This window comes from Rattus norvegicus, chromosome 4 (genome assembly GCF_036323735.1).
Source record: "Rattus norvegicus strain BN/NHsdMcwi chromosome 4, GRCr8, whole genome shotgun sequence".
NCBI lineage: Eukaryota > Metazoa > Chordata > Mammalia > Rodentia > Muridae > Rattus > Rattus norvegicus.
This window is the reverse complement of record NC_086022.1, coordinates 118,098,204-118,125,404: the sequence shown is the minus strand read 5'-3', so window position 1 is coordinate 118,125,404 and position 27,201 is coordinate 118,098,204. Positions and strand designations below refer to the sequence as shown.

General features: G+C 50.4%; 1 protein-coding gene across 25 annotated transcripts in view; it reads right to left on the bottom strand.

The window, feature by feature from the left end:
- The window catches only part of Dysf (dysferlin), a 199,814-nt gene that overhangs the window by 122,869 nt on the left and 49,744 nt on the right, over window positions 1-27,201 (bottom strand). For 13 of the 25 annotated variants that reach the window (XM_017592630.3, XM_006236765.5, XM_006236761.5 and 10 more), the window contains 13 exons: window positions 26,696-26,801; window positions 20,843-20,957; window positions 19,666-19,758; window positions 19,141-19,352; window positions 17,656-17,784; window positions 17,219-17,281; window positions 16,684-16,734; window positions 14,088-14,118; window positions 13,352-13,467; window positions 11,063-11,189; window positions 9,903-10,006; window positions 2,598-2,666; window positions 2,425-2,468 (listed from right to left, as the gene is read on the bottom strand). In XM_017592630.3, coding sequence (XP_017448119.1) covers window positions 2,425-2,468; window positions 2,598-2,666; window positions 9,903-10,006; window positions 11,063-11,189; window positions 13,352-13,467; window positions 14,088-14,118; window positions 16,684-16,734; window positions 17,219-17,281; window positions 17,656-17,784; window positions 19,141-19,352; window positions 19,666-19,758; window positions 20,843-20,957; window positions 26,696-26,801 — 1,260 coding nt within the window. 25 annotated transcript variants of the gene reach the window in all.

Genomic DNA, 27,201 nt, shown 5'->3' with positions numbered 1-27,201 from the left:
CCTGGCACTCCAGGTCCAAGTCATGGTTTCTGGTGAGCTGAATCATGAGAAAACTTCCGGAGGTGAGCCTGACACCGCACACCCTTCTCTTGGCTTCTTACACTGACGGGAATTGAACCCAATGCCTCAAAGATGCTAAGCAAGCTGGAGGTATTTTTAAAACATTGTAGGGGTTGGGGATTTAGCTCAGTGGTAGAGCGCTTCCCTAGCAAGCTCAAGGCCCTGGGTTCGGTCCTCAGCCCCCCCCCCCCAAAAAAAAGGACTGAAGAAGTAATTCTGTTTGGGGCTGGGGAATTAGCTCAGTGGTAGAGCACTTACCTAGGAAGCGCAAGGCCCTGGGTTCGGTCCCCAGCTCCGAAAAAAAGAACCAAAAAAAAAAAAAAAACAACATTGTTGGGGGTTGGAGAGATGGCTCAGTGGTTAATAGCACTGACTGCTCTTCCAGAGGTCCTGAGTTCAATTCCCAGCAACCACATGGTGGCTCACAACCATCTGTAATAAGGTCTGATGCCCTCTTCTGGTGTGTCTGAAGACAAGAGACAGTGTACTCACATGCATAAAAGAAGTAAATATATATTTTTTTAAAAAAAATTGTTAAGCCCACTCCTTTAGACGGGGCTGGGCTTCTGACTTCTGGCCTTGTCTAAACAGAAAGGAGAGTAAGAGTGGGTGGGGCTTGTTGTTTCCATGGAGATGGGTTTTGAAAGCTTTTTTTTTTTAAACATCTGTGTGTGTTTGCCTGAACAAGTTTATGATGTAGGTACCCACAGAGGCAAAAAAAGAAAAAAAAAGGTGTTGAATCTTCTGGAACTGGAGTTACAGGCAATCATGAGTTGCACATAGTGGGTGCTGGGAACGGAACCCTAATCCTTTGCAAGAGCAGTAAGTACTCTTAACCACCAAGCCATCTCTTCAGCCCCGAGGGATTTGTTTTTCAGTGAAAAAGGAATTCTTAAAGACTTGAATGAAAGCATAAGTTACAGGGCCACATGGGCTGTGTCGTATTTCTAAGATTCAGGTGACAGGAGATGCTCCTCTGTGTGTTCTAAGAAGGAGGACTTTCTGGACAGAAACTTCCAGCAGTGGCATGCTTTCTGGCCAAGAGCTGGGTTTGGGGGTTTAGGGCTTTTGGAAAACAGTGAGTCCCAAAATAGACTCACAATAAAAGTGCCCCTTCAACACAAGCCAGAGATGCAGCCACCAGATTCCGTAATGTGTTTGGACTGTACAGTATGCGACAGCTTTGACACGGCTCCAAGGGAGCCAGGCCAGGCACAGCCGCAATCCATGGGGCTAACCGCACCCACACACATCCACACAGATGTATGCACGCACACACATGCACACTGGGGTGTCCCAGTTGACACAGCACAGTCATTTCCAGCCGACACGCAGAGATGGCTCTGGGAATGCAAAGTGTACCTTTCCACCAAACCGCTTCCCCTTCCCCGAGGCTCGTACCAGCCGTGGCGGACCTCAGGACCTCTCCCTGCCCCCTGCCCACACTTCTCTCCCTCTAATTCTCTCAATCTGTTTTCTTTAGGCCCGGGGAACTGGCACACACTTTAATGGCTCTGTGGCCTGGGGTTTTTCCCCTGGTCTCTCATTATCCTCCTAGTTGGGGGTGCCATGGGCCTGCAACCAAAGGAGAATGGCCATGGAGCCACATGACCAGCACTTCTGGGGGCAGGAAAAGGACAGCTTGCTCTTGGTGGAAAGCCTAGTGTTCCAGAGCTCTCGGGGCTTAGGCCCTGATGTCCCCTCAAGTGTGAGAAAGGCCACCACCTCACTGCTGCTTTGAGAGACATATGGCCGGGCAAAGAGCACCAGCTCCAGCTGGCATTCACATTGGTCCTCTGAGCTGTCACTGCACATTTGGCCTTTCCTCCCTGTCACCTCTGTGAAGTAGTCCCACGCCGCCTCGTCAAGGGTCAGGGAAACTCATATGTGTGGACAGTGCTCACTGGACACAGCCCTGGCCTGCAAGTTGGTGTTCACCACGTGGTAAGATTCTAAAACACTCACAGGCTACTGTCCTGACCTGCTTGACACACCTGCAGTGATGACCTCTGTTCAGGAAATATAACCCCCATTTCCAGCTTGGGGGGCTAGGGGGAGCTCTTCTTTCATTCTGTCTTAAAGGGACACAGCAACTGGCTTAGCTTCCACACCTTGCATGTGGCCCTTACCAGTGACAAATCGAAGCAACTCCTCAGGCACCTCCAGAGACGGGCTCCTCACTGCCTCCTGGCTGTGCTCTTCTTACCTCTGTCAGCACAGCATCTCAGCTCCAGGTTGCCCCATAACTGCCCACAGCCCTCATATCCTGCCTTGATACATGCACCCTCTGTCACCTCGGCAGCTTGAGTGTAGGAAAACAGGCCCGAGGACCCTGGAGACACCCTTCAAGCACCCAGAACTCACCAGTCCATGACACGAATCCTCATTTTTTCACACATAGAGGGAAACTAGGGAAGGAAAGGAAGCTAGGTGAGAACAGAGTTCTTAAGAAAGCAACCCCCTCACTGAGCAGAAGTCAAGGATGCCAGCAGGATTCAGGGACCAAGAAGTGTTGCGTCCTCCGAGGGACCACTCACCATCGCAGGCAATGTGATGTTCTGGTTCCACTGAGGGTTAGCAGTCTTCTCCAGGATCTTGCTGCAAAGCTAGGAGACAGAAAAGAATGGGGCATGGAATCTGAGCCTTGTGGTAACCATATAACCCAGAAGCCATCCTCTGCCATGCTGGCTGCTCTTAGAGCTGAGCCCGAAACCCTAGGTCTCAGGGCCACAAAGAGCAAGCTCAGATGCTGGGAGTCTCAGCAGAGACAAGGCTCAATGGAAGATAAGATCATCCAGAATGGGGTGGCTAGTGCAAATGCACAGCCCCATTGCCCTAAACCCACAGCTCTAGATGGAGGCATCCCAACCCTAACTCCCATTAAGGCCAGGTGCCCAGGCCCACAAACCAGTACCCGCATAGAATTCAGTGGAGATACTGGGGAGGAGGGGGATGCACGTGTAGACCGCTCACCCCACATGAACAAGAACAATTCTTGTAGGTCAAAAGAAGGGAAGGGGAGATTGGAGGGAGGGAGGGCAGGAGGGAGGGAGGGAAGGAGGGAGGCAGGGAGGGAAAGAGGGAAGGTGGAAGGAAGAAGGAAGGAAGGGGGGAGGGAGGGAGGGAGGGCGGGAGGGCGGGAGGGAGGGAGGGCGGGAGGGAAGGAGGGAGGCAGGGAGGGAGGGAGGGAAGGAGGGAGGCAGGGAGGGAGGGAGGGCGGGAGGGAGGGAGGGAGGCAGGGAGGGAAAGAGGGAAGGTGGAAGGAAGGAAGAAGGAAGGAAGGGGGGAGGGAGGGAGGGCAGGAGGGAGGGAAGGAGGGAGGCAGGGAGGGAAAGAGGGAAGGTGGAAGGAAGGAAGAAGGAAGGAAGGGGGGAGGGAGGGAGGGAAGGAAGGAAGGAAGCCTTGAAGCCACAGCTTCCCTCAGACAAGAGCTGCCTGAAGGCTTCTTACAAACAAGAAACAGACCAGGAATGGAAAGTGTTCTAAGCCAAGGGCCCCATGTTGTGTCCATGAAGCCCCAGGACAGCCTATACCCACAAGTATGGAAAAAGGCAAAGAGTCAGTTTCCAGGGCTGGGGAGATGTCTTCATGAATAAATCCTTGCCACAGAAGCATGGAGACTCAAGTTCTACATCCAGAAAACCACGAAGAAGCCAGGCGTGGTGGCACACGCTTGTATCGTGGCTCCCAGAGGCAGTGACAGGAGGATCCCTGGGGCTCCCTGGCCAGGCAGTCTAACCAGTTCCAGGTCAGTGGGGATCCTGTATCAGAAAATAAGGTGAAAGACTGGGAGGTGGTGGTGCACACCTTTAATCCCAGCACTCAGGAAGCAGAGGCAGGTGGAGCTCTGTGAGTTCTAGGCCAGTCTGGTCTACATAGCAAGCTCCATGACCGCCAGAGCTACATAATAGAGAGACTCCATCTTGAAAATAAATAAATAAACAAACAAATAAATAAATAAATAAAGTGAAGCATTACTAGGATGACACCAGCACACACACACAAGTATATGTATACACACACACATCAACATGACAGAGCACACACACACACACACACGCATGTGCAAGAGCTTGTGCACGAATGTACACACACATACACACACAGAGAGAAATAAAACAATTCTAAGAGACTCAGCCTTGATTATGCAGTTTCTGGAAGGCAGATGAGTCCACCCCTAACAATAGTGAACAGGCTTCTCCTGTAGGCCTGTCCCGTGCTAAGTCAGAGTTTTATTAAGTGCATTATCCTAATAATGAGCATTTGAATTAGATCCAGAACTTCATCCCAGTTTCATCTCTGCTCCCAACCATCCAGTTTCAACACCTATTCGCATTTCCCCTCCTCCCTGTAGAAAGACCCCAGCCAAAGACTGCCAGGTGGGGCAGAAGAGGGTGTTAGCAGAGAAAAGGGGGTTGGGTGGGAGAGCAGCAGGGAGGCTGGCATTGCAGGGGTACAGCCACCATTGTTTGGGAGCATGTGAAGGGCTAGAGCAGAAGAAGGCCAAAGAGTTTCTACTCCCACCCAGATCTATAAATGCCTCTATAGCCCAACACCCACTGTCAGCAAGGCAGCAGGGAAACCACACTCTTGATTTTGCTAGTGAAGGAAAATTAAATAGTTTGACTCCTATGAGGAGGGAGCAGGGACTACCAAACTTAGAAAGTCATATTCCTTTTTACCTGGCAGTCCTTCCCCAGATATTCTCTACAGAAATACCTGTATGACCAGAGTGACATTGTTTACCACAGGATGGCTAGAGCTAGCAAGGATCTGGAACAAGCCAGGTATCCACCAACAAAGGATGGGTTAAAGAAAGTATGGTCCAGCCACAGCAGCATGCAGCTTCAAAGAAGAGGAGACCCTGTGTGTACAGAAGTGAAACAAGCTCTGGGTTGTGCCACAGGGTAGAAAACTAAGGGCAAAGCCGTGAGCACTGTGCGCAAATGCTTGAACTGGAATGGTAAACGCTGAGAATCCACAGTCCTGCTTGCTGACACATACATAAGGAAACCAAAACACTATAAAGAAAATTGACTTGCAAGGGAAGACAGGAGAAGATTGTTGAGCGGGGATCAGAGGAAATGGGTGGGTGGGTGGGTGGGTGGATGGATGGATGGATGGATGGATAAGATAGATGGGTAGATAGATAGATAGATAGATAGATAGATAGATAGATAGATAGATAGATAGATAGATAGAATATAGTAGATAGATAGGCAGATAGATGATTAGATAGATGATAGACAGATAGATAGATAGATAGATAGATAGATAGATAGATAGATAGATAGATAGATAGATAGATGGATGGATGATAGGTCAACCACGGATAGTAGTTGCATGAAGTATGAACCTAAAATTAAATGAAAATGTTATTATAAAATAAAAGGAATTGTTCTAGCATCTACAGAGATGAGGTCCTGCCAACACAGCTTCTTGCTTCAACCTCTATCAAGAGAGTCCATGACCTCTAACCTAATAATCCTGGTTCTAGAAGTTTTTCTATGGAAAGCAGCACATGAACAAAGATTTCTGTATGCTGACTGAGTTAGAAAAAAGCTGAAATCACATCCATCCACACAATAGGATACACTTTGTTGTGTATTTGTCTAATGGGTAGCGAGCTGGGCTGTGCATTAACCTGAGGAAATGCTAGATAGTACAGGCTGTCCCAAGCTGCTCACAGAGTGATCCTCATTACTCATGGCCTCTACCGAGTCACGTCGAACAATGAATCAGCGTCATCATCTAAAGGAAATGGGCAAGGTCATTACCGTCTGCCCATCACATTTTTCTCTGAGATCCTCACAGAACCCGCTTCTGCAGGGCTCTGCTGCAGCACCCCTGGTTTAACACACATCGCTGACTCCCCGACACCAGGCTCACCGCCCACAGCACTTCTGACTTAAGCTCACACAGCACTGTTTCACACTTGGGGAACAGACAGGCTGTCATCATGACCCCAACAAAAGGCAGGAAGTACCCCTCCGTAAAACCAATCAAGGAAAAGCCTGGAGTATAGCTCAGGAACTGAGATGCCAAGGCTCTGTGCTGCCCCACCCTTTAGCCAGATTACAGTCACAGAGCTGTGAAGGGGAAATGAGAGCCACAAAGAAGACAGACCAAACAAGCTTTGCTGGGCACAAGGATACTTCTTTTTTCTTTTTCTTCATTTTTTTCTCTCTGATGTTTTTATATTCTTTAAATTGTACAATAAATGGGTCTCATTCTTGGATTCAAAAAGTCTAAAGCATCTATCCTGCCCTGAAGTACACCCCTTTCCTTGTCCTGTACACAGTGTGCACATATGCACCTCCTGTATCCACTGTGTTGTTGGATATATCTTGAGTAACAGTGCCCCCAAGCGTTCATAAGCAAAAGCGCATTAACATCCAAGTGTGGCTAGGCAGACACTGGCCAGGTCCTAGGGCTCTCCAGATGTAAAGTAGGTGTAAAGAGAAAATAAAATAAAATAAACAGAGAGCTAGAGCCAGAGGGGAGATGGGTAGAATGGAGTGAGGGTTGGGGAAGACATTACAGGATGAGGACAGGGCTCAGGGCAGAAAAGAAGACAGAGGCCTAAGGACCATCCCAGCTCACTCCTCAGCCCCACCCTTTCAAGCAGGACCAAGGGGTGGCTTAAGCTTAATCTCTCAAGTCACCTCCTCTAGACACTGGTGCTGTAGGAAAATCTCCAAGACCAGATGAGAGCGTCAGAGAAGTGAAGACCCAGAGCAACCTCAGGTGTGGGTGCTAGCAGGATGCAGGGGACAGTGGGTGTGGGTGCTGGCGGGATACAGGGGACAGTGGGGCTACAGTGCACTCAGCCTGGCCTCCAAGGCAAGTTAGTGACCTGGAGGTGGGTGATGGTGGAATGCGGGGTCAGGGGCCACAGTGCACTCGCCTGTGATGGCGTCAGTTAGGTTTGGTTGTTTTTATCACAGCTCTAGCATGCTTTAGTAGTGGCTTCACCATCTCACAACGCAACTTTCCACGGCTCAGGGAGCATTGCAGAAGAGGTGGAAAGACTAAGAACCAGAAGAACGGGGATTTTGCTTCTGTCTTCTAGGAAAGTCAGGAGCCATACCCGTGCAGTCTAACCAATATGGCTGTCTGAATAAGGATAGCACCACTGGGCATGCTAAGATGGGAAGGGGAAAGCCATGAGTCCTCAACCCTAGGCAAAGAACCACAGGCAACTAAGGAATGCTGAGATCGGAATTAATAGTCTTCCCAGGGAAGAGCATAGATTTGCTATCCCAAATTGAGGCCATGAATTTGAAAGAGGGGTGAGGGGAAAAGAAAAGGGAGAAAATTATGTAATTATAGTATAATCCTAAAATGTTTTAAAATATTTTTAAGTCCAAAGAGAGCTGGGAAGATGGCTCGGAAGGAAAAGAAGGCTCTCTGAACGACTGTAAGACCCTGAGTTAAAATCCCCAGTACTGAAAGCACCTATGACCCTGCAGAGTCCCTGGGCTCACGACTACCAGCCTTTCAGGGAGAGAGCCTGTCTGTCACAGCTCTACTCCTGTGACAGAGTGAACGAGATACCCAACATCTTCCTCCAGCCTCTGTGCATGTTTAAGGATGGGACACACACACACACACACACACACACACACACACACACTCATTCATACATTCAAAAACAAATTAAGAATGTTTAAATTAAATAGAGGGCTAGAAATGAGAAAATGAGCACTGTGTAACCCCAAGCAGTGTCATATTCAGGCAGAAGTCAGTGGACACTCAGTGTATTGGGTCACAAGGCACATTGAACATCCTCAGGGAATCATGATGTCATCCGGGGAGTAGCTGCCGATTGTGAAGGGAATCATTTACTTTTATAACGGTTAGGGCAGAAGGTAGAGAATCAACCAAGGGGGAAGGGGACACCTGGTGTTGGATCATGTTGCAACACAATGTGCGGAACATGGCCTGTGGTAAGCTCCAGGCAAATGTAACAGCCCCCATTCAGTGCCCAGGAAATATGGGAGCCAAAGAAGTAAGGAAATACTAGAGAAAACAACCCCAGGACTCAGGAATTTGGACAAATGACCTAGGTTCTCCAAAAGTCCTGAGACAGAGAAAGGCAATGAAGAGACTCCTGTGTGAGCCTGGGAGGAAACTGCAGTGGTTTGGGGGACACAGTAGCTAGCAAACGCTGGTCCTTAGGGAATTTTGAGGTTGAGAGCAGACTCATGTTGGGTGTGAAGGAGAAGAGAGTAAATGCAAGCCCACATACTCCTCCTTGGATGATGGCATCTTTAAGATGGAGACTCCTCTGAGGAAGACGCCTGAGGAGAAAGTTGCTCCAAAGAGCCACAGGTAGAGCAGGTCCAAGGCATGAGGAAGTCTGATGGGGAAGAGAAGAGTCAGAGCCAAAGAGAGCTGTGTGGAGTCCCTTGCAGCTAGGCAGCTGGCACCTGGGGTGGCCATGGCTACAGGAGAGAACCTTTGACACATACAAATCAAATGCTGGGGTTGTGGGTTGGGGGACCGAATTAACATGGACAGGAACCACTACCCTACCCTATGCTAGGCAGGAAGGTGAGCTGCAAAGAGGGAGAGATGACCAAGTGACCCCTTGGATGAGCAACAGGTGCCTCTGTGTGTGTGTGTGTCTGCCTTCTGCCACAACTGTGTAAAAATAATTATTAAGCTCCTCACACTTTGAAGGAAATGGTTTCCCTGTCTTAGCAGAGGAATGGAAAAGAGAATATGGTGCCTGCCCACTGGAGTTCTGTGCAACCATAAAGAAAATGGAACCAGGGCTGGAGAGATGCTCGGTGGTTAAGAGCACTGACGGCTCTTCCAGAGGTCCTGAGTTCAAATCCCAGCAACCACATGGTGGCTCACAACCATCTGTAATGAGATCTGATGCCCTCCTCTGGTGTGTCTGAAGACAGTTACAGTGTACTTACATATAATAAATAAATAAATCTTTAAAAAAAAAAGAAAAGAAAAGAAAATTAAACCATACATTCAATGGTGGAAATGGTGTGGCCACACAGGTGAAATTAGCCAGCCTCACTCAGAAAGCCAAGCCATGTGTTATGTTCAAGTTTTAAAATATGTGTGTGTGTGTGTGTGTGTGTGTGTGTGTGTGTGTGTGTGTGTGTGCTTGCGTGCGCACTTTTCATGTGGGGGTGCGTAAAGTCGGGGGCCGACAAGCTGACTCACAACATAAAGACGTTTGACTCGATTACCTGGTAAACCTTTTCCATTCTCAGAACCCACAGTGGAAGAAGAGAGCCGACTCTCCACAAAGATGTCTTTGATTTCACACACACACACACACACACACACACCACACACACACACACACACACACACACACACACACCATGGCATGCCTGCCCCATACACACATCATACACATAAAAAAATTTTTTTACAGACCAGACAACCTGAGTTCAACCAAAAAAAAAAAAAAGAGAGAGAGAGAGAACTAACTCCCATAAGTTACCCTGTGACCTCCACATGTACTCCGTGGTTGTACCCATCCTAGCAACGCATACACATGAATTAGTTTAATCTCTTGTTTCGGGTTTTATGCATCTCGCCTCTTGTCCCACAGTATTGTTTAATACTCCCCAGCACTCCCTCTACCCACTTCCCTCCCCTCCTCCCTATCCAGTCACAACTACTTCCAGACTGGGCATCTGGGTACGCCTGTCCATTTTCAGGTGTAGCACCCCGGACAGCCAACCTGGGTATGTTGCTTCCAAGGCCCCTCTATGTGCACTCCTGTCAGGGGTTCCCCGCTCTGTCTGGACCTTCCACCCCATGGCCTTCTCTCTCCGCCAACCCCCTCCCTGATGTCTGCTCCTCACCATTTTCCCAGCAAAGCTGACTTCCACAAAGGGGTCCACCAGGTTCTTCTTGTTGCTATCAAAGCCAAAGATTTGCTTGACGTTGTCCATCACAGCATCGTCCACTGGGGAGGATACATGCCTGTCACTGCTTGCCAATGTCCTCTCTACACCTGACTATTCCCATGATACACTGGTCATTGCCTGCCTGCTGTCTCTGCTCCAGAATCAGTTGCCTTGTGTCGTACCCGTCTCTGGCCTCCCCCTAAACCCTCCAGACCCCTCTGTCCCTCACTGCCAGCCTCTATAGCCCTCCAGACCCAACTGTCCCTGCATCTCCAGGCAGTATCATGACTACAAAAGTAGCATGCCGTCGTCCCTCATGAGGGAGTCAGCCCGGGCTCTCCACGAAGAAGGGACTCAGAACAGCAGCTAAGAGTCATTGCCCCTCCCCAAACACATACATCTGCCACTTCCCCCTCACACCCCAAGCTTAGGGCCTGTCCACGTGTGGGACTGAGCCAAACTCCATGCCATTAAGAGCAGCAAGCAATCCAGAAAAGGTGCCTGGTGGCATTCCCTTAATACCGTGGGCATGGTGATCCACCCGTAGGTGATCCCGTAGGCCAGTCTTGCTTTAAATAGAAAATCAGAGAGGCCCAGCATACAGTCTAAGATTTTCCATTTCCATAAGACTGCCAGACCAGGCTAGGGGAAGCTGGAGCAGAGCCGTGGGGCAGTCATTGTCCTCAAGACTCCTTCATCTATCTAAGTTACCTCCATGTGTTACTTTCCATTAAAATCCGATTGCTCTGCTGAGGGTGGCACTCATTGTGGAGAGCAAGCATGGGGCATCAGAAAAAGGGGAAAAAGTCCCTGGATGTTTTTCTGCTGTTGCTGGGAAGAGGGGTGTCAAATAAAGGCTTGCAACAACAGCCAGACGCAGAAAATGGGCACTGACAGCACTAACAGACCCTTGGGGGGGGGGAAGGATCCACATCAAAAAGAGGAAGGGAATGAGCAGGGGTGGTTCCTGGAAAAAAGCACTGAGAAAAGGTCTAGGCCAGGCCTCTCCCCCTTTCCCTCCTCCTTCTCCCTAGTGGCTGGAGGCCCAGGGTCCATGCTTTCAACAGCCTAGCAAGAAACTCTTGTAAGCATCCAGAAGGGGGCGCCACACTCACTCTGTGGTAAGTCCTCAGCCCGGAAGAGCTTCAGGCAAAAATGGGCACCACGAAGGGCCACACCAGTGGGCCTAAGCAGGTTGCCTTCAATGTCCTCTTTGTCTTCAGAAGGGTCTTTCTTGTCTAGCTGCAAAGAAAACACATGGGATTCCTCACCAGTCCCTCATTGGAAGGGTGTGTCCTGAACTCTGGCACCTGCAGCAGCTTGGTCCCTCACTTGGCTAAACTCTCAATGGAGCAGTGTGGACAAGGGGACACACATTCCCTAGCTACATGGAGGATCACCTCCAACAGTGAAAATCTCATCTGGCCCAGCATTCATCCAAGCCAACCAATCTGATGGGGTCCCCTTTCCCATAAGTTCCCCATTCACCCCCCACCCCCATTAGAAACTAGCATGGTAGTTGAGGGGATCTAAGCTTGACGCTCAATCTTTAGGGACATGTTCCCACACACAAGTATTAGCATAGTGACCCCAGAGTCAGAGTCAGAATGGTGCTAACGGGTGAGAGGCACCTCTGGTAAGATAGACCAAGGCTCTGATCCACAGAGCTCACTCTTCCAGAAAGAACAAGCCTCTTTGCACATGAAGGCAGTACCACTGTGTAATCATAAACACAGTGTCCAACACCACAGGAACGAACACACAAGCCATCTATCTAGTGGCTTCTTGGGGCAGGAGAGCAGTGGAAGGTCAGGAGAGAGTGAGGTCATGCTGGCCATGTTACTCCTTAGCAAGCTTAATGGAAAGAGCTTACTCAGCCTGTACCCCATTGGGAACCCCACTTCAGCATCTGCAGCAAGACATTCGATCCCAGCACATTTAGGAGCAAGTGTCCTGAGACAGTCAGAAGCCCTTCATCGCCTCTAATTCCATGTCTACAAGGAGATGAGCGTGTGAGGGAGGAGAGAGCCCAGTAGAAGAGTGGGGCTGGCTGTGTGGTTCCAGGGAAGGAGAAGGAAGCTGGAGGACAAAACCAGGGAGATGAAGAAGGGATGGCGGCACACGGTGGGATGTTGTGGTTTGCCCTGAAGTTACTGTATTTTGATACTAATTCCACTGCCCCAAGGACAGCTGCCTAGTCTTGTACTCAGGACTCAGGTGACTTCACCAGAACCACCTCTCCATTGAATTTGTAAAGTACAGGTGAGGGGCAGGTACAGGATAGAAGGAGGCCTGTCATTGGAGGAGAAGGAAGGATGGGCGGGAGAGAAGTTTGAAGGAAGAGGAGGAGACTAGGGGAGAGAGGAAGAGACAGGAGGGAGAGAGGGGCGGAGAAGCCGTGGCAGGACAAGATGGCAGGTGATGTTAAGATTCTGCTCTGTGTATTTACAGGTTGTTATTAATGTTCTCAAGGGATTTGTATGTTTAAATGGGCAATTATATCTTATCAATTGGATCTAAGATTATTGTGTTGTGTGTTCTTTTATGTGAGGGTTTGAGTGTAGGAAAGTGTGCGGCTGGGCTGTTTCCGCCAAGATCTCTAGCAGATATCTTGGGGCACCGAGGTGCGGACCTAGCGAGGTAAAAGAAGACTATACTTTTTTATTTTTATATTTTTACAACAACAGTGGAAGAGAGAGGCACAAGCCCATTTACAACAGGGGAAGAGAGAGGTACCTGAGGAACCTCTTCCTAATGTCGGGTGTACTCTGCTATCTCCATTTCCAGGAGTATTTCCAGACTGGCCCAGGCTCCTCGGCAACCTTCAAGAGGCTGAGCTCTCCTCCACCTATCTCTCTTCCTTCTTCCCTCCCGTCCTCAGTGTCAGGATGCTTGACCACTTCACTTCTGCCTCCTGCCACTCCTGATCTGCCTGCCTGCCACTCCTGCACCGCCCACAGGCTGCCTCTTGGGTTATAGCTACAAAGTGTTTTGACAAAACGGTCTAAGCACAAGTGGTCAGCACCTTGATGTGGCAGTCTGTATGTGCTACTGCAGTAATGCTTGACTTTAATCCCAGCACTTGGGAAGCAAAGGCAGGTGAATCTCTGTGAGTTCAAGGCCAGCCTGGTCTACAGAGGGAGTTTGAGGACAGCCGGATTACACAGAGAGACCCAGGCTGGAGAAAAAACAAACAAACAAACAAACAAAAATCCCCAAATCCCTGATTCTTTCTCTTGCAGCCCCACCATCCCAGCGTAGAATTTAGAGTGCTTTGTTTGTTATTCATATTTTCTGCCTGTTATGCAGTTCTCATAATTACTACATACCCCATTAAGACAAGAAAACACCAAGCTAGGGGGTTTATATGGTGTTACACTAGGTACTGAGAGGAGGGCACTCACGGGAGCTTCGTCCCCAGGCCCCAGCACACACAGGCTGGCTTTGAGGTAGCCTCTGGCCCCTGCAGAGAAGTCATCGGGATCGGAGAGCAGCAGCCACTTCCGGAGATAAGCATGTCCTGCAGGAGAGAGAGGAAGGTCAGATCTACAGACAGGAGCTTAGGGTGGACCCTTTAAGGTGAGACAGAAAACCTAGCAACCAGGCAAAGGAAGCAGGTTTAAACCTCGTGGATGTATGGAGCCCACTGGACACCCCGTTCCTTAGCAGAGCCAACTTCCTGAAGTATGGAGGACTGACAATCACGCCATCCATGACTACTGATATTGGACAATGAGTAAAAAGTACTCTGAAGATTTGTGTGTCAGAGAAGGATTAGCAGAAACTTCTAAAAGAGGTGATAAAAGCCTAACTCAGGCCCATTTTTCCACTTCCTTAGTAAATCGCCCAGACCAGAGCAAGGGTGAGTCACTCATAAAATGACTCAGAAGGAGCACAGCTCCAGTTACCCTGGCCATTCCTCCCACAATAATCATCCCTGAAGAAGCACCTGACAGTGTGCCTGGGGATTTGCTTTGCATGGAAGGAAGAGCCCTGCCTTCTCTTCCAAGTATAGACCCCACCTCCAAGTTCTAATGCACCAAGAAGAAAAAAGGAGTCCACCCCCCACCACAAATGAGTGCCTCCAAGAAGCCTCTAGGACCACAATGTCAGGCTTTGGCCAAGGGGTTAAGAACTCACGGGGCTCTCTGTACACGGTGCCCACATCCATCTGAAATAGAGAGGAAACACAGTCAAACAAAGGATTTTTGGTTTCCTGAGACCCTCCTCTACTCTGCCAAGAGCTGTTTTCTCTGTGCGCCTGTTGCGTGTGTGTGTGTGTGTGTGTGTGTGTGTGTGTGTGTGTGTATGTTTCCTTACTCCAGATAAACATCTCTTTTCAACTGCTAAAACAAACAAATAAATAAGCAAAACAAAGCATTCATATCAATAAGTACAGACCATGTACAGGTCAAACACCCATATACATAAAATAAAAATAAATACTTAAGAGACTAAGATATCTACCGAGTGGCTGAATAGATAGCCACATAGTACCCCTTGATATACTTTTTAAAATTTATTTGCTTTTGTTATCTGTTCACAAGTGTTTTGCTTGATGTTTGCCTGTGACCCACGAATGTGCCTTGTGCTTGTAGAGCTCAGAAGAAGGTGTCAGGTCCCCTGGTGCTGGCACTGTAGAAAGCTGTAAGTCGCCATGTAGATGCTAGACACTAAACCCAGATCCTCTAGAAGAGCAGCACTGAGCCATCCCTTCAGCCCTCATTTTACAGTTTGTAAGATATGTTCAATCCACCCTGCGGTCTCAGGACTCCGTAATTTAGAAGTGGGGCATTTATCCATTCCCCACTTCTGGCCACCAGGAAAAGTAAGCAGGTCAAAGCACCTCTCCTGGGTGCATATCAGAACTCCACTCCTTGCCCACAGAGAAGATGCCTTCAGGGAGCAGAGCACCACCTCACAGGATGTGGTGGTTTGAATGAGAATGGCCCCCATAGGTGCATATATTTGAATACTTGGTCGAAGCGGGGTGGAATTGCTTGGGAAGGTGTGGCTTTGTGGAAAGAGGTATGTCACTGGAGGTGCGATTTGAGGTTTCAAAACCTCAGGCCATTCCCTGTCCGCTCTCTCTGCCTCATGCTCATGAATCGGATGTAAGGGTCTCAGCCACAGCTACAGCGCCATGCCTGCCTGCCTGCCTGCCTGCCTGCCTGCCTGCCTGCTGCCTGCTGCCTGCTGCCTGCTGCCTGCTGCCTGCTGCCTGCCTGCCTGCCTGCCTGCCTGCTGCCTGCCTGCCTGCTGCCTGCCTGCCTGCCTGCTGCCTTCTGCCTGCCTGCCTGCTGCCTGCTGCCTGCCTGCCTGCCTGCCTGCCTGCTGCCTGCTGCCTGCCTGCCTGCCTGCTGCCTGCTGCCTGCCTGCCTGCCTGCCTGCCTGCCTGCCTGCTGCCTGCTGCCTGCCTGCTGTCTGCCTGCCTGCCTGCCTGCCTGCCTGCTGCCTGCCTGCTGTCTGCCTGCCTGCCTGCTGCCTGCTGCCTGCTGTCTGCCTGCCTGCCTGCCTGCCTGCCTGCCTGCTGCCTTCTGCCTGCCTGCCTGCTGCCTGCTGCCTGCCTGCCTGCCTGCCTGCCTGCCTGCCTGCCTGCCTGCCTGCCTGCCTGCTGCCTGCCTGCTGCCTGCCTGCCTGCCTGCCTGCCTGCCTGCCTGCTGCCTGCCTGCCTGCTGCCTGCCTGCCTGCCTGCCTGCCTGCCTGCCTGCCTGCCTGCCTGCTGCCTGCCTGCTGCCTGCCTGCCTGCCTGCCTGCTACCATGCTTCCCACCATGATGGTCATGGAACAGCCCTCTGGAACTGTGAGCCCCAAGTTAAATGCTTTCTTTTGTAAGTTGCTTTGGTCACACTGTCACAGCAATAAAAACTAACCAAGACATACAAGATAGCCAAAAATAAGTAAAGACTGCTTCCCTTCCAGAGTACACAGGCAGAGAGAAATGTAAAGAAAGATTTTTGATTCGCTCTAGTGGAAACAAGGGTAAGTTCACTCCCTCTCTTTCTGTCATACCCTGACTCTGGGAAATGGGAAAGTATAAGTACTTTCTCCTGCTCGTTTTTTTCAGAAAGGAACTAAGCTTGAAGCTGTGGGGTGCCATTCAAGGACCCAGGCTCTACCTTCAAAAGGTGAACATGGAGGAAAGCCAGAGATGTATAGGAGCCTGACCTCGGAGGGAACCAAGCTTCAGGATGTCAAACAACCTGTCATAGAAGCCAAAGTTTTGTGGGTTTTTTTTTCCTCTGAATAAAGAAAACTAACTTACATAGGTGGCCACTCTAATTGTCATCGGAACCCAGGAGAGACTCAGTGCCGGAGTTGGGGGTGGAGGTGCTCTCCAGCCTCTGCCCTGACTATAGGCATGTGGTGGGAAACGTGTGCCCTGTCCACTTTGGCTTCCGTCTGTCTGTCTAGTCCCAGAGATCGCCTATGACACACAACCCCTCCTAGCAAACTCAATAGTAAAAGTGAGCCCAGATATTTCTCTGTACATCCAGAATTCAGGAGGCGCTGGACAGCAGGACCTTTGAGGCCAGCCTGAACTGTAAGATAAGAATTCTGACTCCAGTAGATAATAATTGCTTTATTTTTCTACCGTTGGTGAGAGGTTGCCCGAGTTGGGAGATTTTATGGAGTTTTAGGGAGATGGAGTGAAACTAGATTTTCCCGGGCATTCCCTGCCCCCACCCGGAAGGGGAAGTGAGAAGTAACTACTTCCAAGTAAACAAACAATTACCCGGAACTCGCCAAGGAGGGCATCTGTCCTGAGGGAGCGTGAGTCTACCACCTGAAAGGAAAGATCATCTTCCCATGAGAGTGCAGCTCTGGCCAGGTCCCTCCCTGATGACAACAACCAACAGCTGGCACCGCCTCCATTCCAGAGATGGCGCTAAGCAATGTCTCACCTCACAGAACCCTGCGAATAGATGCCAACATGGTGCCCACCTCACAAGTAAGGGGACAAAGGCACAGGGAGATCACACAGCATGTGCAGAATCACACGGACACACAACAGAGGTGGGACCCACACATCTACTGCACACCCATTCCCAGCAGCTGGGAGCAATCTGAGGCCTCAGGGCACTTTTTCTGCCACTGGCTGGCAGAGTTTCTGTGAGTCCTTCAGTCACCCAGAGTCAAGTTTCAACCCACCTCTCTCTCGCAGACACATACACAGGCTTACAGACACCATGGCAGACATATCTGTGTCTATCACCTCCCACATGACTAGCATGCGTACCCATGACCCACGGAGAACACCTGAGACATACCGTGATGAAGATGGGCTCATCAAACAGTTCCAAGGGAGAGTCAAATACGTTGAAGAAAAGAGTCTGTTGATCCAGAATGGGGAAGTGGGGGAAAAAAATCAGTGTCTCTGACCCATAGGCTAGGTGGAGGGGCATGGCCACCCACCAGTGTTGAGGAGAGTGGTAGAGCTCAGCTGCCCAGTGCCAAAGTCTGGGGATCTAACAAGATGGGCCGTCCCAGCTCTGCCTCACAGAGGTTAGCATTTCAAAGACAAGGATTCGGAGATTTCTGGGAGCAGGGCTCTCCAAGTTCTCTGATAATTTACACTGGTCTTAGCTCACACACGCAAAGTTGGTGCCCCAAGAGCACACCCTTGGACCAATGTCCTGGTATCTACCCTCTTGAGAATCATTCTCAGGGGCTATCAATGTCCTTCCTGATGCCTGAAGCCACTCACCTCATTGAAAAGTGGGCTATTTCCCTTCTGGATTCGAGTCCGCTTGGTCTGCCCAGCAGCTGTGACCTTGACCACAGGCTTGATGTTCACCCCAGGCAGCTGACGCCCCTCAATCACCTGGACTCTGATCTGAAACCCAAGAGAAGGGATAAGCTAATGGACAGGACACCTGCTGGCCCCAAGTCTCAGAAACCCCAAACCCAACTCACTGACGACTTTAGGGAGAGCTATGAAAAGAGACTAGAAAGAGTACTACAGAAACAAACTTACATTTCCCACTGAGCTCCCCCTTGCATCTAGAAAATTCCACAGCTTCCCAGAAGACCTGTTTCACCTGCATAAAATCTTCCAGGATAAGGACAAATCCAGCCCTGCCTTCCTTTAGAACAGACTCCATCGAGACCTCTTTAACACCCACTCTGTTATTGTTACTGATTTTCTAAATAAGTAACTCTGTAGCTAGACTGGCCTGTCATTCACTAGGTAGCCCAGGCTGGCCTCAAACTTGGGTAATCTTTCTTCTTCCACTGTTGGACACAGTTCCTCAGACTCGGGCAGTTGATTCAGCAGCTCTGAGTAGGGGCAGAGATCTACTTTTCTAAGGACCTTGGCTGGGCATGATGGCCATTCAGACCTAATTCCAGCACTTTAGAAATAGAGCTGGAGGATCAGGAGTTCAATGTCATCCTCAGCTATATAGTGAGTTTGAGGCCAACCTGAGTAACACAAGACCCAGTCTCAAAAACAAAACAAACAGAAAACACAAACAGGGCCAGGGAGACGGTAGAAGAGAATAAGCAGAAAGTTGTCCCCCAGCCTCTGTACACATGCTGCGGCACACATGTGCTACACGCAGAAACATCACCTATGAATATAAATGTAATTTTAAAATGTTTTAAACAACAGGCCAGCAAGGTGACTCTGTGGGGAAAGGCACTTGCTGCTGAGTTCGACAATCTGAGTTTATACCCCAGGATCTACATGGTGAGAAAAAAAGAGCCAACTCCCACAAGTTTTCCTCTGACCTCCACACAGTGATCTCTCACAGTGAGTGGCACTTGTACATCCCATGCTAACACACACAATAAATAGTCACTGGTTTTTAGAAAAGCTCAGAGGACGCTGCTGCTGCTGCTGCTGCTGCTGCTGCTGCTGCTGCTGCTGCTGCTGCTGCTGCTGCTGCTGCTGCTGCTGCTGCAGTCCCTAGAGAGCAAGGAGCTCTCTAGGACAAAGGCCAGTTACTACAAAGAAGGAGATGTAGGGCCAGGTTGCTCCATTCATTGTTTATACAGCAGACTCCTTGGGACTGACTAGGCAGACGCATGCTTTGAGATCCCAAAACACAAACTTTCAGTTCAGCTGTCAGGGTCCAGGGCAGCCTAGCTTCCCCATGGGAGGCCTCCTGAACGCCTGAGGCTCACAACGCAGCCAGGCACAGAACACTAGTAACTGCTGATGAACTCTAGGGACAGTCCCCACTGTCACCTGGAAGTCCTGTGGCTTGTCTGACAGCAGCTTTCTAGGTGGAGCAGAGCTTCTTTTCCTTTTCCCCCCTGGATAGTGGGGAGGAGGATGGGAAGGTGGCTTCTTGGGCGTCGTTGGTCCCCCTGGGCCCACAGCAACACTCGGATCTGGGAAGAGCTCAGCTTCATCTCCAGTCAGGCCCTGGTCTTCCGTGTCTTCCTCTCCTCCTGTGTCTGTGGGCACAGGTCCCTCTTGAGCACTGTGTGCCTTTGGTCCTGCCCTGAGGTCTCAGTCCAGCAGGGAGAGGATCAAAGAGCATGCATGCTGCAGTACCACGCCCTAAGCCTGCCCACCCATCCCAAGATGGTTGGAATCAAAGAGGGGCAGCTGCCACAACTGGCCCTTGGAAACAGTCAATAGTCAGTTAGTCAGCAAGAAGAGGACAGGATGGCCCTGACCCACCCACCCCAGCCCTAACAGACAGGTCCTTCTGGCCACCTTGCCAAGTGAGATAGTTACAGGTGGTGGGATCTGGCTGCATCTCACCCGTGGGGACTGGCCACTTCTTCCCAGAATATCTCGTGTCCATGGTGCTGTCACTGAGCAGGGACCAAGTCTCAGCCCGGCTCTGTCCCCCACCTGGCATGCATCAGGGCAGACCCCAAGTGGGGAGGGGCGGGAGGGAACTGGGATGAGCGAAGCCCACCTTCAGGCCCACCCTCACCTCCAATATGTTTATCCACACAGCCTGGGTACCATGCTCAGAGGTGACCGTTCCTTCCCATTGCCAACCAGCAGAGCTGGGAGCCTCCTTTTGTTGGTCAAGCTCAGAGCATGTGGGGACCTCTGCCCACTCTCCCTCCCCAGCAGCCTTTCCTCCCTGAGCCTAGCTTAGCTATCTTTCCCCAGCTCAGGATTCCCAGCCCAGCGATCTCCAGGGCTGGATGTGCTGAGCCAACAACGCTTCCCTCAGCCTCCCTCTCCACAGAAACCCACAGGGAGCTGGCCAACAAAACAGGCTTACCCAGGGAGGGCAAGGGATTCTCAAGATTTGATAACTTGGTTCTCTCCCCCACCCCACCCCCGCCACACCTCCTTCACCAGAAGGTAAACTCTGAAATCTCCCCCTAAGCAAATGCACTGTCCCCTCAGCGGCTTTCTACCCAGACGGCCTAGCGGCCAAGCCACCGATCCTAAGCACCACCAGCAAGTCGGCCTCCTTGGCCTGCACCTTCACTCAACAAGCCTAGCAGAAGCCTGAGGCCGGCACAGGGCATAGTCTACCCACTGTCTGCTCACTTCATGTATGGCCATCCCTGTGCCCAGAATGACCAGCCCAAAGCCATACAGCTAGTCAGTGTCAAAAGGCAAGATGGAAACTCCCAACTTTGGCTCAAAACTCTTTTACCCGGGTAGGAGGTGGGGCGGGGCAGGGCGAGTAGCTCTTTTTTTACATTGTATCACTGCTTAGGGAAGCACTAAGCCTCAGCTCACACACTAGTCTCCACAGCTAGTGGAAACAGAGAGTACAGTTGGACCCCACCCTCCTCAGACATCTGGGATTCAGGGAGCTTCATTAGGGAGCCATCTCCATGTCTTCTTTTCTACCCACCCACAACTTCTGTCCCCACACTGGCGCTTTCTTAATCCCAGGAATAAGGAGACATGATGGCCATCTTCCAGGGACGGTGCCCTATTAAGGTGGGGGGGTGGGCCTCCTCACCAGCCACCAGGTCCATGTCAGGCAGTGTTGGGGACGGTGCCAGGGAAGCGGGTGGTGGGAACAAGGGCGCAGCTCCTGGGGGCGGTGTGTAGGATACCTGCAGGACCAGAGAGGCCTAGAAGAGATGAGTTGGTAACAGGTAAGTATAAAGGAGAAACAACACCTTCCCTCCAGTGTCCTTTCCGGTCTCCCATCCCTCTCCAAGGCATTTGGCTCTGACAGGGTCAGGGCTACAGGAGGCTGTAGTGAAGCCACCCAGGAACCTGGAAGCACAGCCAGGCAGGTACTGGTGCATCGTCTTGGGTCAGGTGTCCCCATTCAGGAGCTGTGTGACACTGGACAAGTTGTGTAACCTCACTCAAGCTGTTTCCTGCTTGTTAAAGGGAGGTCACCAGGGCGACAGGTCTCATGAGGCTGAAATTGGGTGAGGGATGCCATCTCTCTGACAGGATTTGTCTAGTTCTTAGAGGAAGTCCCTCAACTTTTCTTCTGACCAAGCCGCACACCATGCAGACAGTTCAGCTTGGTTCTGCTCTAGCTGCACTTACACCTGAGAAGCCTGTGGGAGCCACTCATCTTCCCCTCCCCACTCCTGGAAGCCCTGCCGCTACCACATCTTCACACAAGAGGGAGACAAAGGTCACACTTTTCTGGTGGGCAAGGAAGGCTGCCTGGGGTCACACTTCACCTCCTCCCTGGCAACTCCACTTTCCAGAGAGGAGGATCTGAGTCCAAGAGAAGCCAGAAGCTCAAGGGACTCCAGTCTGGCAGCTGAGGCCGTCAGAGGCCTGGCTGAGTTGTTCCCAGGGTCAAAGGAACACTTTTTGGAAAAGCCCAAGTAAAAGCAGAGTGTGCTGGTAGACGCCTGCAATACCAGGACTTGAGAGGGGGAGCTGCAGAGCCAAGAGTCCAAGGTCATCCTCCCAGACTGTAAGGAGTTCAAACCCAGCCTGTATATACAAGAATTTATCTCTCACCTTCCCACCCACCTCAGATCCAAATGATAAGTGCTCCATTGTACAAAACCTCTTTCAATGGTATTGCCCAGTAGACAAGCCTTAGGCACGGCTGGGAGGGGGAATTGCCACTCTGGGCGTGTCTGAGATGGACTAGGTTAAGTTGACTCAGTGCAAAGACACACGCTAAAAGTGGACGGCACCGTTTAATGAGATTGTGTCCAAGAAAGAAAAAAAAAAAAAGCTGAGCACAGTATCCACCCATCTCTGCTTCTTGTTGTGGATTTGTTGTGAGCAGCAGGGGCTGTTGTGCCCTGAGGAACTGCCTCTTTACCAAGCCCTTCTTCCCTTACGTTGCTTTTCGTCAGAGTCATTTATCACAGCACCAGGAAAAGAAACTGAGACAACCCCAGGAGGAAAAATGTCACAGAGAAAAAGTGTCAGTGTCCTTCTGCTCTTCTTCCTGTGTGGATATAATCCCCTTTCTAAGATTTATTCTGTTTTACTTTGTTTGTACAGCTGTTTGCCGGTGTGTATGTCTGCGCCCTCTGTGTGTTCAGTGCCCACAGAAGGGGACATTGGAATCCCAGGACTGGAGTTACGATGCACGTGAGTTGCTACATGGGTACAAGGTCCCCTGGGAGAGCAGACAGTGCCTTAACCACTGAGCCACCTCTCCACCTCCACCGTCATCTTTAAACAAGTTGTTAGCTCAGCAAGCATTTTCCACAGTTTGGGCAAATCCTTTACAAATGTTTGCTAACACTCTTCATCTGAGTGACCGAGCAGGGTGTACTGGCCATACCAGCAGAGACATCAGTAATGAGGGGGGTATTCTGACTCCTGGGGCAAACCCTGCCCTGGGGTTGAGAAGCTGCCAGCTCCCACTGTATCTCAGACTTGTATCCTCCAGACTGGGGACCAAGGAGGGAAAACAGACTAACAAAGGCAGGACCTACCACGATTCAGGCTCAGAACATGGAGGAAGGAGCCCAGAGGCAACTGGCACCCCTTTAATACCCCATTGGCTGTAAATGGCCCTGCATGACTAGAAGCTACCACCAGGTGTCGACACTTGAGCAGTGAGTATTAATATCGTCAGTTGGTAACCTGAAGGGAACCCGCTTCCTAGTCAGGCCCCAAAGCCCTCCCTCCCTCCTATGACTGATGAACCACTGGAGCTCTTTGGAGAAATAACTAATTATACAAGATAAACCTGGACTTTTTGTTCCAGGAAAGTCTACATAAATTACAGAAATACATCAAAGGGACAAGAAGGAGCTGAAGAAATGGCTCAGAGGTTAAGAGCCCTCACCAATCTTCCAGAAGACTAGGGTTCAGGTCCCAGTAACATGCATGAAGCCCTGAGTTCAATCCGCAGCAGCACATAAACCAGGTATGGTGGCACATGCCTATATTACCACGGCAGCAGTAGGGTGGACACAGGCAAACCCCTGAAGTCCTTAGTCAGCCAGCTGCATCCATGCTCTTCAGATTCAGCAAGAGACCCTGACTCAAAATGTCAGATGGAGAGCGATGGAGGAAAATATTTCAGCCTCAACCTGGCCTCCATTGCTGTGTGCAGACACATAAGAACAAGTAGATACAACACACACACACACACACACACACACACACCACATAACAACTGACGAGCCTCTAGGAGGTCTGGATACAGCACACACACACCACACACACACACACATATACACACAGACACATACAGACACACAGACACATACACACACACACACACCACACACAGACACATACACACACACACACTCCACACACACACACACACACACAAACATACACACAGACACACACACACACCACACACACATATACATACACACACACATACACAACTGACGAGCCTCTAGGAGGTCTGTGTACAACACACACACACACACACACACACACACACACACACACAATACTGATGAGCCTCCAGAAGGTCTGTGGCTGGATGATTTCTATGTTGAGATTGCTTTCATCCCTTTGAAAAAGATGCTATGGAGACAGTCTTTAACTCAAAGTACACACTCTGGCATCCAGGGTGATGGCTAGGCAATGGTACCATGGCCTCAAGTGGCCCAGGACACAGAGTGGTTTGGACTACACTCAGAAGCTTCCCTTTCCCACTCTCTGACAGAATATTTATGTTGCTCTGTATTCTATGCTGGCCTTGATTTCACTAAATCTTCTAGGCTGGCCTCAAATTCATAGAGTGATCCTCCTGCTTCAGGCTCCCAAGTGCTGGAATTACAGGTATAAACCATCAAACCCAGCTTCTTTGTAGTTGTTGTTGTTGGTGGTGGTGGTGATGATGATAGTGATGTGTGTGTGCATATGAATGTGCGTGCGTGCGTGCGTGCGTGCGTGCGTGTGTAGGTCAAAGTCAATCTAAAGTATCATGCCTTCAGATCCATCAATCTTGTTTCTTAAGACAGTCTCTCACTGGCCTGAGGTTCACCCACTAGGCTAACAGGTCAGTAAGCCCCAGGGATCCACCTGACTCCACTGTCCCCATGCTGGGGTTACTGTCACGTAACACCTATCTTATTCAATGTTGGTGTGGGGATTGGAACTCAGGACCTCGAGATTGCAAGGCAACCATTTTACTGACTGTGCCAGCCCTGCATCTACACTTAAATCATTTCAAGATAAAAAAATCTGAGACACCTTCTAGCCCAGCACTGGGGAGACAGAGGCAAGCAGATTTCTTTGAGTTTGAGGCCAGCCTGATCTACATATTGAATTCCAGATCAGCCAGGGCTACATAGAGAGACCACAGCTACATAGGGACATCCCTCCCCCCATGGTGGGGGTGGGATAAAAAAAGTGGTGAAGGAAGATTGCCTCTGCTATTGCCATAGGCTCTGAACTCAGTAGAGGTAAACAAAGCCTACACCTCACGCTGGCTCCAGGGTCAGGCCTGGTGCAAAATGAAATATAAAGGTATTTATTAAAATGTTGTCTAGAATTTCAAGACAGTAGCAGCAGAGAATTAAATCAAGCTCAGGGCCCTTTGGAGCCATGCCTGGGAGGGACGCCTGCTTGGGCCAGATCAGACCAGCTCACATCCGACAATCCTGCCTGATGTATTTTGCTTGTCCACTCTTCCATTAATTTAAGCATTCATTTTAAAAATTAGATTGCACAACCGCTGAAGGCTAACAGTGCTAGAAATGCTGGGGGTGTCCCCCCAGAAGCAAAAGTCTCCCAACAGGAACCCCCAGCTCAGAGGTTCTTCCCACCTACCTATGCTGTCCTGGGACTGAAGGGAGACACAAGTAAGCCTGTTCCTGAACCTGCTGCAGGAAGTGAGGACTGAATCCCAGGCAGAGGGGAGGGGGATACCCACTCCTGCACTCCTTGCCTCTCCCCACCTCTGTGTAGACTTGGCTGGTGGCTCACTGAGCAGGGCCCAGCCCTCCTCTCCCATTCACCACATTCTGACTCTCATGGATTCATTTTAGAGTCACTGTGAAGAATTGTCAGGTTCCACAGGCAGCCCAGGGTCTCAGGGGCATGGAGAGGACGCAGAGGGTTCCCAGCAGTGGGTTCCCAGCTAGTGAGTAGGAAGCGCAAACAGAATACAGAAGCCAGGCCAAGGACAGGGAATGCAGGTGATTTCCAGTCCTCCTCAGCCCAGTTCTCAGGAACCAGGCTGAAAGGTTCCATCCCAGGGCACAGTGAGTTTGTGGGGAGCAAATACAGAAAACATCAGTGCCACAGACACTGGAGGTTGGAGTAAAGAAGCATGGATGTCTTGGCAGGAAGTGAGACCCTTTGGTTGAAGGCTATAGGGAAGAGGCCGCTTCAACCTGGGGAGTAACAGGAAAGCACCAGACAGGTCTCCTCACTCCAAGAACTGCTCTGACAAAACGATATCGGTAGCAACTCTGGAGCTCCAGGCTGCAGAGCGAACTAGGAGTCTCCTCAGGGTCCCGGAAGAGTCATCTTCAAATGCCACTGGAGGCCTCCTAGACTAGGTAGCGTTGGCTGACTGCAGAGCTCAAACAGGAGGCAAGAGGTGACACAGGAGGTGACTGAGACCAGTTGAGAAAAGCAACCCTAGATGCTCTCTTTCTCCCAGTGAGGACCCATTCAGCCAAGCCCAAATTAATCCCAATTTCACTTTCCTAACCAAAGGCCCAAACACACACACACACACACACACACACACACACACACACACACACACCGCACGCACGCGCGCACGCGCGCGCACACACACACACACCCTGTCTATGAGGGCTGAAATCCCACAACACTGCAGGCTTCACTGGGAAGAAGTATGTCGGGACCAGCAACAGCCCTGTGCGTCCTGTCTTGTAGGCAGACCCAGAATTCTAGTGACCAGGAAGAAAGAACCCTAAAGGGTATATTTAGACCACTAAAAATAACAGGAGGCCAGCAAGGAGGATTGAGAATGGGTTGTATGGACTAGGAGAGCATGGGAAAGCTGGGGGAGGGGCTAGACAGACAAGAGAGGAAAAGGAAGGGGTCCTGACTGGCCCCAGGTGGGCAGGGGAGAGTTGTCTGCCTCCCTCCCCTGGCGACCTGTGACCCAAATGACTCAGATATTCCCTATTTGGAGAATGGAGCTGGCAGTGAAGAAGGGCAGTCTGCCAGGCAGACTAAGGAAGCCAGTCAAGGCTGACTAGAACACAAGACAGGAGGTGACCAAGTGGGCTAGACTCAGAAGTAGCCAAGTAGGGGTGTGGCAGGCTTCACTGAGCCCTGCAGGTCCCAACCATGAATCTCTTCTAGCACCCTAACCTATAGCCAAGGATAGCCAAGCTTGGCTCCCAGGAGCTGACCCCTGGCATAAGACACAGGGTCCCAAAGAAAAGTTGGCTATGGGCAGAAAAGTCCAGACATTTACCCCTGTGGGTTGCTGCTTGGAGTCCAGCAGAGGTGCGTTGAAGCTGGCAGATAGGCTGGGGGTGGCAAGGACCTCCTGGAGTGGGATCTTGGCTTCTCCCAGGAACCTGAGAAGAAAGAGACATCCAATGGTGAGAACCAACCTAATGTGCCTGGCTCTTCTCTTACCTCCTCTACCACCTAGTTAGAGTCCATCTACCTAGGACCATCAGTTCTTTCAGAGTTCTCTAAGGTTTCCCTGCACTCATGGTACCATGAATGTCATGTACCATGAAATGGTTTCCATAGTAACATATTCCCATGTAAGATGGTTCCCATAGTAACATGTACCCACGTGAGATGGTTCCCATGGTAACATGTACCCATGTGAAATGGTCCCATAGTAACATATTCCCATGGTAACATGTTTCTATGTAAGATGGTTCCCATGGTAATATGTTCCCATGTAAGTTCATCCCCATAGTAGCATGTACTCATGTGAGATGGTCTCATGGTAGCATGCACCCA